Genomic DNA, 20473 nt, shown 5'->3' on the forward strand with positions numbered 1-20473 from the left:
TTTCTATGTAAAACTTGGATTTCCTATTGTGGCCCCGCCCTGCCCCCGAGGGTCATGATTTTAACAATATAATATCTACACTACCCAAGGATGCTTCCATATAAGTTTCAGCTTTCCTGGCCCAGTAGTTCTTGAGAAGAAGATTTTTAAAGATTTGTTCTATATATTTCTATGTAAAACTTGGATTTCCTATTGTGGCCCCGCCCTGCCCCCGGGGGTCATGATTTTAACAATTTAATATCTACACTACCCAAGGATGCTTCCATATAAGTTTCAGCTTTCCTGGCCCAGTAGTTCTTGAGAAGAAGATTTTTAAAGATTTGTTCTATATATTTCTATGTAAAATTTGGATTTCCTATCGTATCCTACCCCCGGGGGTCATGATTTTAACAATTTAATATCTACACTACCCAAGGATGCTTCCATATAAGTTTAAGCTTTCCTGGCCCAGTAGTTCTTGAGAAGAAGATTTTTAAAGATTTGTTCTATATATTTCTATGTAAAACTTGGATTTCCTATTGTGGCCCCGCCCTACCCCAGGGGGTCATGATTTCAACAATTTAATATATACACTACCCAAGGATGCTTCCATATAAGTTTCAGTTTTCCTGGCCCAGTAGTTCTTGAGAAGAAGATTTTTAAAGATTTGTTCTATATATTTCTATGTAAAACTTGGATTCCTATTGTGGCCCCGCCCTACCCCAGGGGGTCATGATTTTAACAATTTAATATCTACACTACCCAAGGATGCTTCCATATAAGTTTCAGTTTTCCTGGCCCAGTAGTTCTTGAGAAGAAGATTTTTAAAGATTTGTTCTATATATTTCTATGTAAAACTTGGATTCCCTATTGCAGCCATGCCCTACCCCCGGGGGTCATGATATTAACAATTTAATATCTACACTACCCAAGGATGCTTCCATAAAAGTTTCAGCTTTCCTGGCCCAGTAGTTCTTGAGAAGAAGATTTTTAAAGATTTGTTCTATATATTTCTATGTAAAACTTGGATTTCCTATTGTGGCCCCGCCCTGCCCCCGGGGGTCATGATTTTAACAATATAATATCTACACTACCCAAGGATGCTTCCATATAAGTTTCAGCTTTCCTGGCCCAGTAGTTCTTGAGAAGAAGATTTTTAAAGATTTGTTCTATATATTTCTATGTAAAACTTGGATTTCCTATTGTGGCCCCGCCCTACCCTAGGGGGTCATGATTTTAACAATTTAATATCTACACTACCCAAGGATGCTTCCATATAAGTTTCAGCTTTCCTGGCCCAGTGGTTCTTGAGAAGAAGATTTTTAAGTATTTGTTCTATATATTTCTATGTAAAACTTGGATTCCCTATTGTGGCCCTGTCCAAACCCTGTATCTCTCTCTCTCTCTCTCTCATGTTTTCTTTCTGTAAAAAAAAAGATATTTTATCCTTGACCTTTCTTTTGCTTCATGTATTTTATGCCAATTAAAATTAGCTGAAAGTTCAGCAGGTCAAAGAAGCTAGATGCTCAAAATGTTTCAAAGATTTTGACCAAAAATGAATGCATGCATGATGATAAATGGAAAGCAATGCAATATTGAGAGTTTATACCGTTTTAATTAATACCATACTCAAATTAATTGTAATTTGAAAAAATATGAAACAAATTTAAAAACGTTTAAAAGAATGTGGTTTAATCAACATTGAATAAACCTGCTATGTAAATCAATTAATAAATTAATTTATCAAATAAAATTGACTAGTCTAAGATCTTTAAAAAGCTAACTGAAATAAAATAAATACTAGTAGTCAAATAAAACATTGGATCCACCCCTGTTCCTACTTGTACACCTGTAATACCTGGGTACCTGAGTAGAATTCATCTCCCTTTTGTTCCATTGATCTCCTGACCTGAGACAAAGACACGTTCAGCTGGACTGATCATAGAATGCATGGCCTGATCTTATAATATTACAAAGAAAATTGACTCACAGTTTTCAAGAAATGTAAGTGCTATCTAGTATCATCATTTAATTTGCTTTACTTTTAATAATACATTAATTAATTTTCATATTGTCTAACTTCTTGAGAAAAGATTTCTGGAGTGAAGGGTAAATTTTATACATGCATGTATTACAGTCAACATTTATCATGTTTATTCAGACTCTCACAGTCTGACATCTAAAGATTCTGAAGTACATTCCTGTAGCTGTGTTCCACAAATTTAATAAACATGTTCTGATTTAGGTTTAATTTCAAAAACTGTAATTATAAAATTTAGAAATGATTTTGTTCATTTTGATGTCAACATACATGCAGGCATATGCATGCTTCATTAAGGAATCACTGTGTAGTTAGTAGAGTATGCCAGGGCATAAACGATAGTTGAATAATTTGCATAATGGGCAGTGCATGGTTCCTTATATGCCTAGACATTGTCATTATGACATAACATGTAAGATGCATTACCATGCAAGCTGAAACTCAACAGCAGTAATTTTAGCAAAGAATTAACATTTAGTCTTCTGTTTTCCTGCAATATCCATTAAATCAAGATGAATTTATTTTTTGTTGAACTTTTGTTGTTACCATGAGAATGTAGTTTGTGGGGAGACTGCCATTTGAAAGGATTATGGGACCTCATACTACTGAAAAAAAATATTGTTAAATTTGAATCAATGTCAAAAGTTCCAAAAATTTTCTTCACCTAGGCTTTGCTTTAAGATCCCAGTGCTGAGTGGCACTCAAAGGCTCTGAATCAAGGGAAATAACTCATGACTTTCCCAAATGCAATGTTAAGAATATTTAAATTCACAAAATGTAATAAATAAATGTAGAATTTACTTTTGTTGTACTTTGAAATATGGCCATGGGCCACTTAATGTTTTAATCGATCTTGTGTTTTGTTCTTGATAATACTTTTAAGATTATGCAATATTCTGATTTCTTTCACTAGGAAATTCAAAATTAATAATTTTCTATGATTACAATTTCCGTACAGAATATTTGTTATAAAAATTAGACCATCTATTTTATATCAATATATATTACATAAATATTTGGTCAATAATATAAACATCAATATATTACATCTGGGGAATTCATGAATTATTCCCCTTGATTCAGAGCTTTGTAAAATATGTGCACACAAATTACTGTACAGGTCAATTATATTTATTGTACAAAATGGAAGAATATTAATTCATTTTGAGACACATAAAATATACTTAAAGATATCACAATTTTTGCAAATTTATTTTCTCATAATTATGAAAGTCATAATTATGTACATTTTTGATTGCAATATATCATAAAGGATTATTCATTGATTATTTCAATAATTTCCACAGCAATGTCAATTTCTTTCTGTGTGGCCTCGTAAGCCTCTATGGTTCCATCATCATGGATAATACACCCAGGAAGGTAGCGATTCACGTTCTCTGTCATCATTGCCTTTACATCTATTTTTGCCCGAATCCTCTTTTCATACCTTAAAATAATTATTATTTCCCTCTGATCAGTATTTCTTTTGGAAGTTTAAATTTTCTTTACAGGACACAAATAGATCAACTCACTTACCATTTAATACAAGGCAAACAGACAATACAGCAGGGGCATCCTGTACCAAATAATGCGATACAGCGTTTAGGGTCCTTCATAAAGCAGTAACATGAGAAGGAGAATCCGGCCACAGATAGGAGGGTCATTCCCAGGTACTTAAGTAGGTCAAACCTACTCTCTCTGGCTTTCTTATTCAGCTCCTCCATGTCCTCATCTGTTATCACCTGTAACAATACAGATCCTGATCAAGGTAAGGTTCAGTGACAAATCTGAGTTAATCTTCATTCAAATTAATTCAAAGGGCGACAACATAGTTGTTACCCTGTATGCTCTATTATGCTATTTCATTGTCATCTGAAGGGTGACAACAGTTGTCACCCTGCACATGAGGGAGACATCACGAATTGTCTCATCTCACGTGACATGCTCTAAACCAATCAGATTGACTGTATAATTCTGAAGATATGATATATAGGATATGATACTGTTTAGTGACTCTGAGTGAATCATTAACAATATGATAGAGATTATGAGACTATACCTGAATGCTGTCTGAGTGATTCTTAGATTCTCCTGAGGAAGAGAGATTTTTGCTTTCCAAGTGAGCGTCTGCGAGGGCATTGATGTCGATCTGTCGTCGGACTCTTGATGGCCTACTTATATCTGGTCCCTCTGATGATGGTGGCCTACTTATTTGTGGTCCTTCCCTTTGATCTTCATCAGAAATATCCACTGAGGGCAAAATTTGGTCCTCTATTATTTTGTCATTCCTATCTATTTCTTGCATCTTTTGTAGTAAGTCAGAATCATTTGTTTTCATTTGATTTGAATTTGAACTGTAGAATGGTGTCTGATTTTGTAACATGTCCTCTTTGTTTTTATTTATGATGTGAGAGTTAGACCTACTATCATCATTCTTTATTATGTTTGATTTTAAACTAAACCTCTGCATTCTGTTTTCCTTTAACACAGATTTTATTTCTTCCATTAAATTTTTGTCCCTGTAATCCTCTGGTATTTCAGTTTTTCTCTTTTGATCAGTTCTCCCTCTTCGTCTGTGAATGTCTGTTAAAGTTTTATATTCAGGATATCCATCACTAGTTTTTGGTACCTTATGCATTGTATCATGCATATTTTGTCTGTTCTGTAGTTTAGAATCCATTATTTTTAACAGTTCCTCTCTTTCTTTCTTTCTTGTTGGAGTACCTTCAGTTTGATGTTGTGACACACCTTTCTCTGTGTCTGAGTTGCTGTTTTCATCATGACTGGCTCTGTAGTGCAATTCCTCGTACATTAAATCCTTTTCCATGGCTCTTTTTAGTTCTGGGTCCACCATCTCAACAACATCCTGATCCCCACCCCCTAAAATAATACACACAAGCAGATATAACTTAATACAAGGGTCTATGAGCCTTAATAGTCACCAGAATATAAAAAGAGCTAAAATTTTACAGAAAACCAGGCCTGACAAGACTGTAGCTTTACTGGTTTATACTTACAACAAAAGAAAAGTACATTTGAATTGAAACTTTGCAACAGCAAAATATTAAAAATAAATCTTTGGTTTAGTCATTTTCTTAGCATGATTTATTGAAATCAGACCAAAACTGTAGGAGAAGAAGAATTTTGAAAGTATTTCAACGAAATTTCTATTCTTAGTAACCATGGCAACTCCGTTCATCGAAATAAAAAACTGATAAAGAGCAATATTATATAAGAAGATAATTTTCGTAATTTTTATTGGCTGAAAGAACGTCAAGTGATATTCCTCCTTTTGTGATGTTGACGCGAAAGCGCATCCGCGGAAAATGATATCGCAAGACACACCGTTCGGTTGCACTAAAGTTACGTAGAACTGTACATGACGTCTTAATATAAAGAAGCGTGTTTTAACCATTGTGACGTAATGACAGCAGAGTCTGCTCAGTTAGGACTGTGTCAGTGCATTCACTTTGAGTGATTATATGATATAACTATTATGGACTTCAGTGGACGGTCAATATGTGGTTATAAGGACTCATGGCAATATTGATATTGACCTCAGACACAGAAAATGATAGCGACCTCGCAGGCTCGGTCGCTATCACTTTCTGTGTCTGAGGTCAATATCAATTGCCATATGAGTCCCTATAACCACATATCGACCTACACTGAAGTCCATAATTGTATAGGTAATATGTATCTTAGTGTACCGATCGATATATTGAAATCAGACCAAAACCGTAGAAATAGTAGCGTTTTAAAAATATTTCACAGAAATTTTATTTTTAGAAACCATGGAACCGCCGTTCATCAAAATTAATAACTGATATAGAAATATGTATCTAAGTGTAGTACTCTCTTTCTGTGTTAAGTTATATTGAAATCAGACCAAACTGATGGAGGAGTAGCATTTTGAAAAATTGTTTATAATGTGACAGATGGACAGACGATGGACACCTTACTATCGCATACCAGCTCTTCTGGTTTTGACCAATAAATAAAAAATATATACGAGCTTGGAAATACATTATATTTCAAAAAAAAAGAGGTCACTGTAATAGGTTTTTTTAATGTTAATTTATGGCTACAAAATGTTGATTTTATCTGTTTTTGAAGAATTATAACTCAAATAAAAATCAAAATGTCTATGCAGATATTTTTAGTATAAGAAAGTGTGTTACAAATTTTGTTGTATTTTTTATTGCATTCACAAGGTGTAGAGAGATTGTGTTAAATGAACATAAGAGTTATCTCCCTTTATGCAGTATTGCATACATAAATGATTTTGTATTGGGAATTGCATGGGTACATTTGTCTGGTACAGGGTTTGACACTATATGGCATGTCCAACTGACCCATAAAAGTAAATGAGTTGTCTGGTCCTGTAAAAATGTATATGAACTAGACCAATTGGTCAGTAATATGTTGATGAAATAACTGTTAAACCAACACTACAATGTAATCTAATTAATCTGACAAGAGGCCCATGGGCCACATCGCTCACCTGAGCACTAAGGGTAAAAGTAGAAAATGGCTTTTTGTTGTAAAATTTAAGTCCAAAAGTAGTCCCATGACCAATCATGGATTTGCTGTTTCTTAGAAAATGATTTTTAAAGAATTTTCCTATATATATCTTTAAAAACTTTGGTCGGCCATTTTGGCCCCGCCCTATATCTGGGGGTCATGATTCGAACAAATTTGAATCTACACTACCTGAGCATGCTTCCATATATATATGATGAATTATGGCTTTGTCATTCTTGAGAAGATGTTTAAAGAATTTTCCTATATATTTCTATGTAAAACTTTGGTCAGCCATTTTGGCCCTGCCCTACCCCCTGGGGGCATGATTTGAACAAACTTGAATCTACACTACCTGAGCATGCTTCCATATAAATATGATGAATTACGGCTTTGTTATTCTTGAGAAGAAGATTTTTAAAGAATTTTCCTATATATTTCTATGTAAAACTTTGGTCGGCCATTTTGGCCCTGCCCTACCCCGAGGGGTCATGATTTGAACAAACTTGAATCTACACTACCTGAGCATGCTTCCATATATATATGATGAATTATGGCTTTGTCATTCTTGAGAAGATGTTTAAAGAATTTTCCTATATATTTCTATGTAAAACTTTGGTCGGCCATTTTGGCCCTGTCCTACCCCGAGGGGTCATGATTTGAACAAACTTGAATCTACATTACCTGAGCATGCTTCAATATATATATGATGAATTATGGCTATGTCATTCTTGAGAAGAAGATTTTTAAAGAATTTTCCTATATATTTCTATGTAAAACTTTGGTCGGCCATTTTGGCCCTGCCCTATCCCCAGGGGTCATGATTTAAAAAAAACTTGAATCTACACTACCTGAGCATGCTTCCATATAAATATGATGAATTATGGCTTTGTTATTCTTGAGAAGAAGATTTTTAAAGAATTTTCCTATATATTTCTATGTAAAACTTTGGTCGGCCATTTTGGCCCCGCCCTATCCCCGGGGGGTCATGATTTGAACAAACTTGAATCTACACTACCTGAACATGCTACCATATAAATATGATGAAATATGGCCTTGTCATTCTTGAGAAGAAGATTTTTAAAGAATTTTCCTATATATTTCTATGTAAAACTTTGGTCGGCCATTTTGGCCCTGCCCTACCCCGAGGGGTCATGATTTGAACAAATTTGAATCTACACTACCTGAGCATGCTTCCATATATATATGATGAATTATGGCTATGTCATTCTTGAGAAGAAGATTTTTAAAGAATTTTCCTATATATTTCTATGTAAAAATTAGGTCGGCCATTTTGGCCCCACCCTACCCCCGGGGGTCATGATTTGAACAAACTTGAATCTACACTACCTGAGGATGTTTCCCCATAAGTTTCATCTTTCCTGGCACAGTGGTTCTTGAGAAGAAGATTTTTAAAATCTGCCACCAAATTTTCATTAATTCCCAATTATCTCCCCCTGAGTAAGGGCGTGGCCCTTCATTTGAACAAACTTGAATCCCCTTCACCCAAGGATACTTTGTGGCAAGTTTGGTTGAAATTGGCCCAGCGGTTCTTGAGAAGAAGTCGAAAATGTGAAAAGTTTACAGACAGACAGACAGACAGACGGACGCCGGACAAAATGTGATCAGAAAAGCTCACTTGAGCTTTCAGCTCAGGTGAGCTAATAAAAAAAGAACTCTGTCAAACCCTGCGGTAGCTCAGTAGCTAAGCATCTGCATGTTTAGAAGGTCCTGGGTTCGAGTCCCAGTCGCGCCGACATTTTTCCTTGCCTAGCACCCAACAACAAAAATCACAGGTGCATGGTTTAGAAGAGTGGCTGTGAAATTTTCAGGATAGAAAACCGCAAGAAAAAGGAAGGCAGAATGTGACAGAAATTTAAGGTATGTCAGCCTGGAAGCTCAGTGGTAGTGGACATGCAGTTAGCAGGTGGTCCCAGGTTCTAGTTTGTTTGAAAATTTTCCCCACCTGTTATAATTTTATGATATATTCTAAGTGTTCTTAAACATATATATTAACATTTGAAAATGTTTTCCTTTATATAATACTATTGAAAGCAATGCTTATCTAAAACCATTTAAATTATACAGATTTCTTTTTTTTTAAATTTATTTATTGTTTTTCCATGATTTTACAAAAAAAAAAAACATGAGAGAGAGAGATCATGCAATTAAATAAATTCTTCCATAACTTCCAGGCCTCATCAAATTTTTCTTGTTCTCATTGTTTTTCTTCTACAGATTTCTTAATACGTCATAAACGTTCGATGTAATTTCTCGGTGACATGTACATCATTAAGGGTTGATGCACAATTAATGGATGTGCTGTTGAGTTTGAAAAATAAAAAATTTCAGGTGTTATAAATCATACTCAGGCAAATATAAAGTTACTCCTGAACAAGTAAGAGCCTCAGTTAATGCCCCTATACAGCTCCTATTATTATACTTCTGTTAAAATGTTTCCTATATAAAGTTCAGAAGGTAAAATAACTATATTTTATAGTTCACGCATAGCAAAGCTATACCCCGGGGTATAGTTTTTGCTATCCACTGGCCCTCGGAAAATTTTCATGCAATTTTTGCCGCCAATTTTGATTTCCAGCGATTATTTCTATTGACTAATGATGTCATAATGACTTCAGTAGCATTGTGACGTCATAAGGATTTCAGATTATTCTTGCAGTATTATCTTACTCCAAAAAATTCAAACCTCAGAAATTATATTATACATCAGTATAATAAAATGCTTATCCACTGGTTGTGAGTGGGATAGCTCTTTTATCAAACCCTTGACTGGGACTATTCCCCTTGGACAAGCCCTCAGGGAATAATTCCCTGTCGCGGGTTTGATAAAAGAGCTATCCCACTCACACCCAGTGGATAAGTGTATAATTCACCTCGGCCCCGAGTCAAAAGTATCTCACTGTAAACGACTCTAGCATGCTGGAGTAATATAAAATAATATGTCAAATAAGTCACAAAATAATGTAAATATAACTAATAAGGTATTATTTTAAAAAATCTATCAAGCTTTAAATATGGGTTGGTAGGAGATAAAATTTACCATAGCCCTTCAATATACATGTTGAAAAATTATTTGCAATCATTTGCAGCATTATGATTTTAATCTTACAAACTATTTATTCACAAAAAAAAAACCTACAGATTCAATAGTGCAAATAATTTTCCAGCATTGGTCAATCAACTACTTCAATATTTACTTCTTAATTCTTTAACCAATCTGCATCAGCTTCCCAAGTCCTACCTTGTAAGTTCTCTCTATATAGACCCAGAAACATACTTTCTCTTTTTGAATTTCATACTACCAACACAAAATTCAAAACAAGCCAATGGCAGATTTAGAGGGGGCATGGGGGGGGGGGGGGGGGGTGCACCCTCGTCTAAAATTTTCAAAGTATGATATGATTAATTTTGATAATTAACTTTGGCTTTGTAATTAATGGTCATTTAATACATGTAAATGATAATTATATCTATTAAATGAGGAAGTATTATGGAATTCCAGAATTCATAGCCTAGGGAATGAAAGGTATGTTCATTTTTATTTTTCTTTCAAAAGCTGAAATATCACACTGTACATAACTAACCAAAACTATAATTTTTTTTACTCTTAAAATACACCAAAACCTAGATTGAAATTCCAAGGGCTAGCTTATTCCCTCTTATTAAGGTGACCCCAGACCTCCTGCCTGAACAAAGTTATCCATGCCCCCCTCCCCCCCCCCCCCCCCCCCCAAATTACAAATCCTGTATCCACCCATGCAACTGTAAAGGGATATGGAGGTGGATAAAATATACAGAATATGATTAAAATTAGGGAGTGAATGAAATGCTGTTGATTGTGCATTTCTGATAATGGCCCAACCATCTGCAGAAAATCTGTATCTTGCATAATAAACGGTAATACATGTACCACACCCTATTTGCAGTATATGGGATCAGTGTACGTAGCATTGTGGTCAATGATTAATATATAAACCACAATGCTACAGTTTTGCAACTATTCTTTAACTGTATAATAAACCGCAGAAACAAACACAAACTGGTAATCGCTAGCATTCACAAATCTTGTTACACATGCGTTTCTGGTAAAAAGAATTACCTTGAACAACAAAATTTTCTTCGTGTGTTACTCGAACTGAAATCTTTTTGGACTCAGACTCTACAATCAAAATATAGTCATATAAATTAAAACAGGATAAATAGCTATCCAAAATAGAATCTTGTAGCCTGTTCAGCAGACGAAATTCCTTTAAAATAAAATTTAAATTGAGTTAGGCTAAATTTGCAGCAACGTTTTTCTAAAATGCCTAAGTGATCATGACTGATTTCAAAAACTATTTTTTTTTCTTTTTAACTATATACATTACCTGTATTACCAAGAATCAACAGGGTATTGAAAGCAATGAGTAATTTTTTGATGCATATGCCTATTTTCATTTCATCGTACTCATAGGAAATGACGTCACGAGGTGAAGAGGGCGCTTCCTCGTATTTGTAAACTTGTAATCTGAAAGTAGAACGAAAACATGGCCTTGTCGGTGTCAAACAGCTTTGCACGAAGTAAGTAGCATTTTGAAAGTTTGTTTTGCTTTCCAATAATCTCAATTAAAATATCAATATGTACGATGTATGCCTTTATGAGGTAAATGCAGAAATTCGCCGCGCTGTTGTGAGGAAGAAATTGTTCTATTTAATGGTGATTTGCATTTCGTAACATAACATTATGAAACAGAACAGACGTCTTGTTCGTGGCAGCTGTTCTGTCAGGGTTTAATTTTTTTTTTATTAAAACAAAATTGGCAATCCAAGACAAAAACGAAGGTAAAACATATATCCTTGAGGTTTAAAAACTTGAATTTTTTGTGGTTTTGGTTGAATTTTTAATCTTTAGGCCATCATATCATTAAAAAAAAAATCGTTGTATCCCTTAACCCGACCCTAAAATCTAATTTAAAAGCTAGGTAGTGAAATTATTTTGTGACAGCAACTTTTAAAATACATTCTGAAATTCAATGGAATTATATATTTATAAATAAGATAGTAAAATTAATTCTTAAACAGAATAAGCATTAACCAGTGATTTCAGTTAAATTAATTTGTATGTATTATTTAATCAACTGATTTTGTCAGTGCATGTAAATTCATTGAAATAAAAATTTTAAAAAGAAAAGATTCTTGGATACAGAAAACCACTTGAAGTATACTTTTCCAAACCCACTGTCATCTGCAGTGCTGACATAAATTTTTTCAAGGGCCTTGAATTGAACAGAGCTTTTGGAGCATTTTTTTTTTCTGAAGTAATTCAGATTAATTTAATTTTAGTTGTAATGTACGTGTCATTTGATTGAATAAAACATTTATTTCATATTGTATAACATAAGTTACCTCTGAATAATTATAGCTCTTTCAGGATAGCTTTTGCAGTGTCGGTGACATTGAACTTGTCTTGCGTGTGGCAATTATAGACAAAACCTAAGTTTTTGTTTCTATCTTATTAATAATATTTTAAAATGATTTTATATAAATGAATGAAATTTCAAAGCAAAATTAAAAAAAGATATGGAAATAAGTAAAGTGCATATAAAATTTTGTTGATAAAGATTATTAAACCCAGTTATTAACATGATTAAGTTAACTTAGGTGGAATATCCCTCCAATAAAAGAGATACATGTAACTTTCTGAAGACATTTTTCCATGAAATTCAATGAATTGTCATATGTCAGGTTTTACAAATTTCATTTAGAAGGACAATTTTAGTCAATTCAGTTGAATCTTTTCTATCGTATAGATTGTAGTTTCTATTGCCAATATTTTCATTTATTATTTTTAAATAGTTTACCTAAAACATTACTCAATTCCTTTAAACGGTGTAAATTGAAATATTTCTATCTCATAACATACAAGTCATTTATATTAATTGTTACAGGAATTGCAGATGCAGAATTGTATATGAACATTTAATTAATATTTTGTTTTACTAAAAAATATTCTCAAGGGCGATAATGGAAAGATAACTCTTATTGATGGATGCATATTATTTTACAAGCACAGAAAACAATTTGATATTCTGATTTAAAAAGCAACGCTAAAATATGTTTTCTAATGAGAATTAGATAGGGTGTGAGAGTAAATATTAATATTTTCATATATACCTCATAATTCTAATTTTATTGTGAGATAAAAATAATTGATCTTTCTATTTACCATATCAAATTTTCTTCACATCATGATTTGACATATTATTCATTTTCTGAAAAAGTAAGCAACGCTTCATGCTTCAAACTATTTTCCATTTGAATCTAATGCTATTGTTGTTGATGAAAATCAATGTTTGGAATAAAAAAAAAATGGCGAAATTTGGAGCAGAGGGATATTTCACCTTTAATATTTTAGAGCAGTTAATTGTGACATTACTTATTGATCAGTTCTATTTGTTGTCATTTCTTTTTAAATGATCACTATATATGTTTTATATCTGATATTAATGTACATTAATATATGCCCATCACAACAGATATACATGTATATGATCAAAATGGAAAATCAATTTTTCTTGCTTAAACATACGTGGATAACTTTGTATTTGCAGCTGTAAAACCTGATATTCAAAAAGATTATATTTGAAGATTATATTTGAAAAGTGTTTTAGTTGCTATGACTATTGAAATATCAATTTTGATCAACTTAATGTTTTCTTAAAAGAATTTTGATCTAAAGCCATATGAGTATTTTAGAGGTGACTTTATATTTGTCCACCTGTCAATCTGTCTGTCTGTTAGTGTGTTAACTTAGTTTTTCTCTCTCTTTTAATTTAACTTGAGTCACCCAGTACCTGAAAAGTCAGTTAGACATGGAGAGACCTCACCAAAGTCAGTAACTGTCTAGAGTGCATGGGCTTATGTACTGATTTTGTATTTGGTCAATTTACAGATGCTTGCCAGTATTTGAAAACATGGAGTGTATACAACTCCCCAGGTGTCCTTGTGAATGCGTGTCAACACTACAGCACAAACAGGTACTTTATATACTGTCAAGTATTGAATATCAACACTACAGCACAAATAGGTACTTTATATACTGAGGATTAAATATTAACAATACAGCACAAACAGGTACTTTATATACTGAGGATTAAATATTAACAATACAGCACAAACAGGTACTTTATATACTGAGTATTAAATATCAACAATACAGCACAAACAGGTACTTTATATACTGAGTATTGAATATCAACACTACAGCACAAATAGGTACAATTCAGCACAAACAGGTACTTTATATACTAGAATACTCAACAATACAGTTTATATTATTAAATATCAACAATACAGCACAAACAGGTACTTTCTATATTATATATCAACAATACAACACAAACAGGTACATTATATATTGAGTATTGAATATCAACAATACAGCACAAACAGGTACTCTATATACTGAGTATTAAATATCAACAATACAGCACAAAAAGGTACTTTATATACTGAATATTAGATATCAACAATACAGCACAAACAGGTACTTTTATTGTACATGTACGTCTATCATGCAGCATCATTGTTGAGTACTTATGTTATGACAATTATCAAACATTTCATCCAGAGCAAGCCTAGCTCTACTTAGGTAGGATTACTCTGTTCTTTACACAGGTGCTAGCGAACATAGCTCATATAGGCAAACCTACGTTGCCCTCAACCTTCATGAATCAGGTGCTAGTGAGCATGTCTCACAGTGGACATAGCTCATATAGGCAAGATTGCCTTGCCCTCAGCCTTCATGTATCAGGTGCTAGTGAGCATGTTTCATATAAGCAAGTTTTACTTGATCTCAGCCTGTTGCTCATCCAATTCCACAGAGTTAAATTCTATCCTATTGAGTCATAATTTGAGTCTTCTTTTTTGATGCTGCTGATAAATACTTAGATCACTTTGTGTAAAAAATTACATAGCTGCATGAGCCCTATAGGCAAGATTTAAAGTTAGATTAATAAAGATGAAACTTGATAACTTTGTTGTTTTTTTGGGTAATAAACAGGTACTTTATATACTGAGTATTAAATATCAACAATACAGCACAAACAGGTACTTTATATACTGAGTATTAAATATCAACAATACAGCACAAACAGGTACTTTATATACTGAGTATTAAATATCAACAATACAGCACAAACAGGTACTTTATATACTGAGTATTAAATATCAACAATACAGCACAAACAGGTACTTTATATACTGAGTATTAAATATCAACAATACAGCACAAACAGGTACTTTAATATATTATATATATCAACAGTATAGCACAAACAGGTACTTTATATATCATATATCAACAATACAGCACAAACAGGTACTTGTATTATATATTAAATATCAATAATACATCACAAACAGGTAATTGTATGTACATGTATTAAATAGTGAATGTTTAGCATTGGCATTAAGGTAGTCCGATCCTCAGGTTTATAAAATAAGCAGTTAAGTAATCAAAAATACTCATAAAAGTATCTCTGAATCCACAGAGTTTAATATGTAAATTTATCCACAGTATTTCTTTTAAGTTAAAGATTAAAGTTAATCATATTTTATAGGGAAAATCGTCAAATCTCCAATATTTTTGCAGAATAAGCGAATAGGAATATCAGCTATGCATTTTCTAATTGCAAATTGATCAACAAATATATTTTAGGTTAAAAAACGATAGGTATCCAGGCATTCAGAGAAATTGTCATGATTTTTATACTTATTTGGTATTTTTTGTCTTCTATTTCTGTCATGTATTGTATAATACATAGTGTAAAAGGCTTTTGCTATCATTGCAAGACACCACAAATCACTTCTCATTTCATATCATGCTAATAATCATTGGTATCTAAGGCTGGATTCAAGAAAATCTTATGTCTCTAAAACTATATTAATTTTTTTTCCTTTTATAGGGTACAAATGTCAACTTTTATAAGACCTTTTCTAAGACTTCCAAAAACCTTGAATCTTATAAAGATGAATATAATGAAAATTGTTGCATGAAAAAATTTCTTTTCCATTCTTCATTTTGATACATTTCAATTAAAATATTAATTTTTGGAGTTATCCTTCCTGGCTGAGGATCGGATATCCTTAACTACTTCAGGTATATCAAAAATGAAATATTTAGTCTATGAAACACTTATAATAATAATCATTATGATACTTTAAGAACATAATTAAGTCCCCTTTTTAGCTCACCTTAGTCGAAGTTCAAGGTTTTCTTATAGCCTGTTTGTCTTCTGTCTGTCTTTTACCTTTTCACAATTGATATTTACTATCATCACTCCAATAACAGTGTGTCACTTTGTTAGATCAAGTGTGCAAAAATTTCACATGTTGACCACCACATTTTGCATTGATTGGATGTTTGATTTCAATGAAATGAATATTACTTTGGATATGAAATAGAGAATCCAGCAATACACTAATGCTACTGACCAATTGCATTGAAAGATTGTTTAAGAGGACAGCAGTTGAAATAGGAAACATTACAAGTGGTCATAAATGCAGTCAATTTAGTTCTCTGTTCATAAGCAAAGTAGTATTCTTTTCATTGAATCAAACATTCAATCGATAAGAAATGTTGTGATCAACATGTAAAACTTTAACATGCTCCAACAAAGTGACATGCTGTTATTGGAATGATATTACATCTCCAGATCTACATGATCATTTTCACCCAAACTTTCCACAAAGAATCCATAAGTTCACAGGAGTCAAGTTTGTCCTCAGAAAGATTTTTAGAACCTTGCTATTGTAAAACACTTCGCATTTTGGCTGTTTGTTCTGTTTATCACTTTTGACAGAGAGCTACCTCTGCTAAATCTATAGCTAAATGTCTTGAGTATTATATGAGGGGCCACTAAAATATAATGTATCGATCCTCACTAATTTATCAAAAATCTAATTTTCACCAAATATTGTAAATGTTTTATATACAAGTACATGCAATATGCATGTATTTAAAGTATTGAAATAAAATGCAGAAATATTGTACTCTTTCTCAACAACAATGATAAATCTTATGAGAAACAAATAATGGCAGGGGCTGACAAATAGATTTTTCAAGCACTTGCCCACGGGCAAGTACATGGTCAAATTTCACTTGCCCTATTTCAATTTTTACTTCCCCCACCAGCACTTTATATTCATCATATTGAATTAATTTGTCTCTAAATCGAAAAATTTTGCAGCCTAGGATTGTTGTTTAGAATATTGGCGTCATTAAAAACTACGTACCATACAATCTGTTGATTAATTGTATGCTGTTTTACGTCCTGTTCGAGAATTTTCTATTCATATACTAGAGACGTAAAATTGCTATCATATTTCAGCTATAGTCATGATATCTGCTATTTGTTTAAAATAATGGTTTCGGACCTTTTTTTTTCTTTTCTCATACCTGGTATGCTTATACGGTTTTGTGCTGAGTTTTTCATATTTCCTCCATTTCTCCAATGCCAATTTGTCACTTTCAATTAAGTACAAATACATGTACTTAAAACTTTCGGTAAAACTTGTAATGAATTGCATAATGATGACACAATTAAACTGGTTCGCATACGAAGTGTGACAAACAAAGGAAGATAACTCTTACAACAAAATAATTTTAATTTTGTGGAAAACTATGACATTTTTAGGTCAACTGAGTAACTCAGGTGACGTATTGCTATCTGTTTTCGTCCGTCGTCGTGCGTCGTGTGTCGTGTGTTAACATTTGAACATTTTCAACTTCTTCTCTGAAACCACTGAACCCATTTCAACCAAATTTGGTATGCAGCATCTATGGGTGAAGGGGAACAAAAATTGTGAATTTCATGGTCCCCGCCCCCCTGGGGCCTGAGGGGTGGAGCCAAAACCACTAAAATTATTGCAAGCTTTAAAAATCTTCTTCTTACTCCTGGACATCAAGCAGGCAATCTGTTAGCATGAATGTAATAAGCATTGAGTCCTCTACCAAAATTGTGAAATTCATGGCCCCAGGGTCAAGGGTTCTAGTGCTAGGGCGGGGCTATATAGATTATATAGTGAAAATGCATTATTTCTTTGAAAATCTTCTTCTCTGCTTCTGGGTATTAGATAAACTAACTAAATACATAGTTATGATGAGCAAGAGTGCCTCTTCCAGATTTGTGAATTTTATGGCCCGAGGGTCAGGGGTTCTGGTGTTAGGGCGGGGCTCTATAGATTATATAGTGAAAATGCATTTATTCTTTGAAAATCTTCTTCTCTGCTTCTGGGTTTTAAATAAACTAATTAAGTACATAGTTATGATGAGTAAGAGTGCCTCTACCAGATTTGTGAATTTTATAGCCCCAGGGTCAGGGGTTCTAGTGTTAGGGCGGGGCTCTATAGATTATATAGTGAAAATGCATTTATTCTTTGAAAATCTTCTTCTCTGCTTCTGGGTTTTAAATAAACTAAGTACATAGTTATGATGAGAAAGAGTGCCTCTTCCAGATTTGTGAATTTTAAAGCTCCAGGGTCAGGGGTTCTAGTGTTAGGGCAGGGCTCTATAGATTATATAGTGAAAATGCATTTATTCTTTGAAAATCTTCTTCTCTGCTTCTGGGTTTTAAATAAACTAACTAAGTACATAGTTATGATGAGAAAGAGCGCCTCTTTCAGATTTGCGAATTTTATGGCCCCAGGGTCAGGGGTTCTGGTGTTAGGGCGGGGCTCTATAGATTATATAGTGAAAATGCATTTATTCTTTGAAAACCTTCTTCTCTGCTTCTGAGTATTAAATAAACTAACTAGTGCTAATTGTAACGGGAACCGTTACAGATGTTCCCCAAACGCTCCCCAACTCCCTTTCGGTGCCATATTCCCTGTAAGCTTCATTAAATAAGACAAACTCTGTGCATTTTTTACTTTAACAATGTTTTTCCAGAAGGATACCAATTATATTCAATTTTTAGCATTGCACCCAAGCGCATGTGAATGCATGTGCGTTATGACCATATCATCTTGTCTTTTAAGAGTAGTTTTAGATATACTCGTTTCAAATGCACGCACGTGCGTGCACGTGCATGATGATCATACCTTCTTGTAGGAGTCCCTTACATCTATCTATGTTCTAAATCCCATCCTGTTTGGTTGAAAAACAAGGGAGTTATAGCCATTTAAAGTTTCAGCCAATTAAATTGCAGCACACGTGCATGCACGTGATTTCATGATTTTTTAAAATATCATTTTGTAGGATATCCTAATGCATAACTATATTTTAAATTTCAAAGAATTTCGTCAAAAAACAAAGGAGAAATAGCAATTTAAAGTTTCAGCCAATCAAATTGCAGCACACGTGCATGCGCGTGATTTCATGATATTTTTTCTATATCATTTTGTAGGATATCCCAATGCATGACTATATTTTAAATTTCAAAGAATTTCGTCAAAAAACAAAGGAGATATAGCCATTTCAAGTTTCAGCCAATCAGCTTGCAGCACACGCACATGCGCATGCTTTCATGAAAATTCTTATATATCATGCGGTAGATCATTATAATGTAGGACTATGTTCAAAATTTCAAAGGATTATGACAAGAAACAAGAAAGTTATTGATACTTTAGTTTCAGCCAATCAGAGCAAAGCGCACGTGCATGCGCGTGAAATCTTGCTATTTTGACCATGCTATCTTGTCTATACTACTAATGTATCTTTACATTATGAGTTTCAAAAAATTTCATCAAAAAATAGAAAAGTTACGGCAATATCCATTATATTGGTAATTTCACCTAATGCACGTGCGCGCTCTTGCAAGCACGTGCACGCAAAATGACCTTTGTTTGGCAACTCTACATAACATGCCTACTAACCCTAAAAAGGTTTCACCTAAGTCAGATGTGTAGTTTACAAGATCACTCGTGGACAAAATTTTCCCAGGAAGAAGAAAAATAATAATAATAATAACTAGATGCGATCTCGTTGCAAGCAACGAGTAGGTCTTCCGTCCGATATCTGATGGAATAAGACCTGTGTTGGGATAATTCCACTGATATAATAAAAAATGTCAGAAAGGCACAAGAATTCTTCAAAATATGTTTAGAAACACAAATAAAATGTAGGATCTATCAATTCCAATCAACTTCCTGTTCTACTTCCTCACTTCCGGTGCGACCGTATGTGCTCAAAACTTCTTTCAACTCTACATCATGCATGCAGTAATCATCCCTGAAAGTTTCGATGGAAAATACTCATTTTTAGACAATTTCCGGTTTGAACGAACCGTACTTCCAGTGGAAATATTAAGATGCTACGCATTCCTTAAATCTCTATAATGAACAATAACATTCATTAGAAAATGAAAAAAAAATCGCTATACATGTACATGTATTTAAATTTCATGTACTTCCGGTTTACAACGGAAGAGTTGACGGAGAAAATGAACATATTAAAAGTATGCATATTGTTGGGAACATTATTTTGACCATCTTATGTTCAATATTGCTTATCAAAATATTCACGCTTTTCGAGATATAAAGCATCAAAGATATAGCATTCTAGCCCCCTGTGATCCTTTATTACGTAACATATGATCAAAGTTTTAGTATATATTGTTGCAAATTGTTAAGTTGAATATCTTTGCTTCAGTAGTGTATCACAAAATATTGATCATTAAAGAGTTAAAGACGAGAGACTTTTGGCCCCTCCATGCCCCTTAATTGAAGGGTTAACCCCATTTTCTTAATATCAAATGAAAGGTCCTACTATATTGCACATTTTTTTATTATATATGTCTTAACAAAATATTAACCAGTAAAAAGATATAAAAGAAAACGTATCAATTTTTGCGAGATGCGTATGAGCCAATTTTTCGAGCCCAGGCGAGCGTCGATGCCTTTTTACCTGGAAAGCTCTATATGCAAAATGTC

The 20473-nt window shown here is 33.3% G+C and overlaps 2 protein-coding genes across 2 annotated transcripts in view; one reads left to right on the top strand and one right to left on the bottom strand.

The window, feature by feature from the left end:
• Positions 1-3071: 3071 nt before the first annotated feature.
• Positions 3072-11064, bottom strand: LOC134282508 (uncharacterized). Its single transcript, XM_062764913.1, has 5 exons — positions 10930-11064; positions 10662-10721; positions 4080-4900; positions 3557-3762; positions 3072-3467 (listed from the first exon to the last, which is right to left on the bottom strand). Exons 1-5 carry the CDS (start codon positions 10997-10999, stop codon positions 3296-3298), a joined length of 1329 nt encoding a protein of 442 aa, XP_062620897.1. The 5' UTR covers positions 11000-11064; the 3' UTR covers positions 3072-3295.
• The window catches only part of LOC134282509 (ferrochelatase, mitochondrial-like), a 35737-nt gene continuing 26279 nt past the window's right edge, over positions 11016-20473 (top strand). Inside the window, exons 1-2 of the mRNA XM_062764914.1 lie at positions 11016-11122; positions 13494-13578. Coding sequence (XP_062620898.1) covers positions 11089-11122; positions 13494-13578 — 119 coding nt within the window. The 5' untranslated portion in view covers positions 11016-11088. The remainder of the gene's footprint in view (positions 11123-13493; positions 13579-20473) is intronic.

Source organism: Saccostrea cucullata, unplaced genomic scaffold (assembly GCF_032062105.1).
Source record: "Saccostrea cucullata isolate Sc308-1 unplaced genomic scaffold, CSIRO_AGI_Scuc_v1 ctg7608, whole genome shotgun sequence".
Lineage (NCBI taxonomy): Eukaryota > Metazoa > Mollusca > Bivalvia > Ostreida > Ostreidae > Saccostrea > Saccostrea cuccullata.

Coding starts and splice junctions, on each gene's coding strand:
- LOC134282508 (XM_062764913.1), bottom strand. CDS start 10,999: ATGAAAATAGGCATATGCATCAAAAAATTACTCATTGCTTTCAATACC. Junction 4,901..10,661: donor AGAAAATTTTGTTGTTCAAG/GTAATTCTTTTT, acceptor GTATTATTTTAG/GGGGTGGGGATCAGGATGTT. Junction 3,763..4,079: donor ATCACTCAGACAGCATTCAG/GTATAGTCTCAT, acceptor GTATTGTTACAG/GTGATAACAGATGAGGACAT.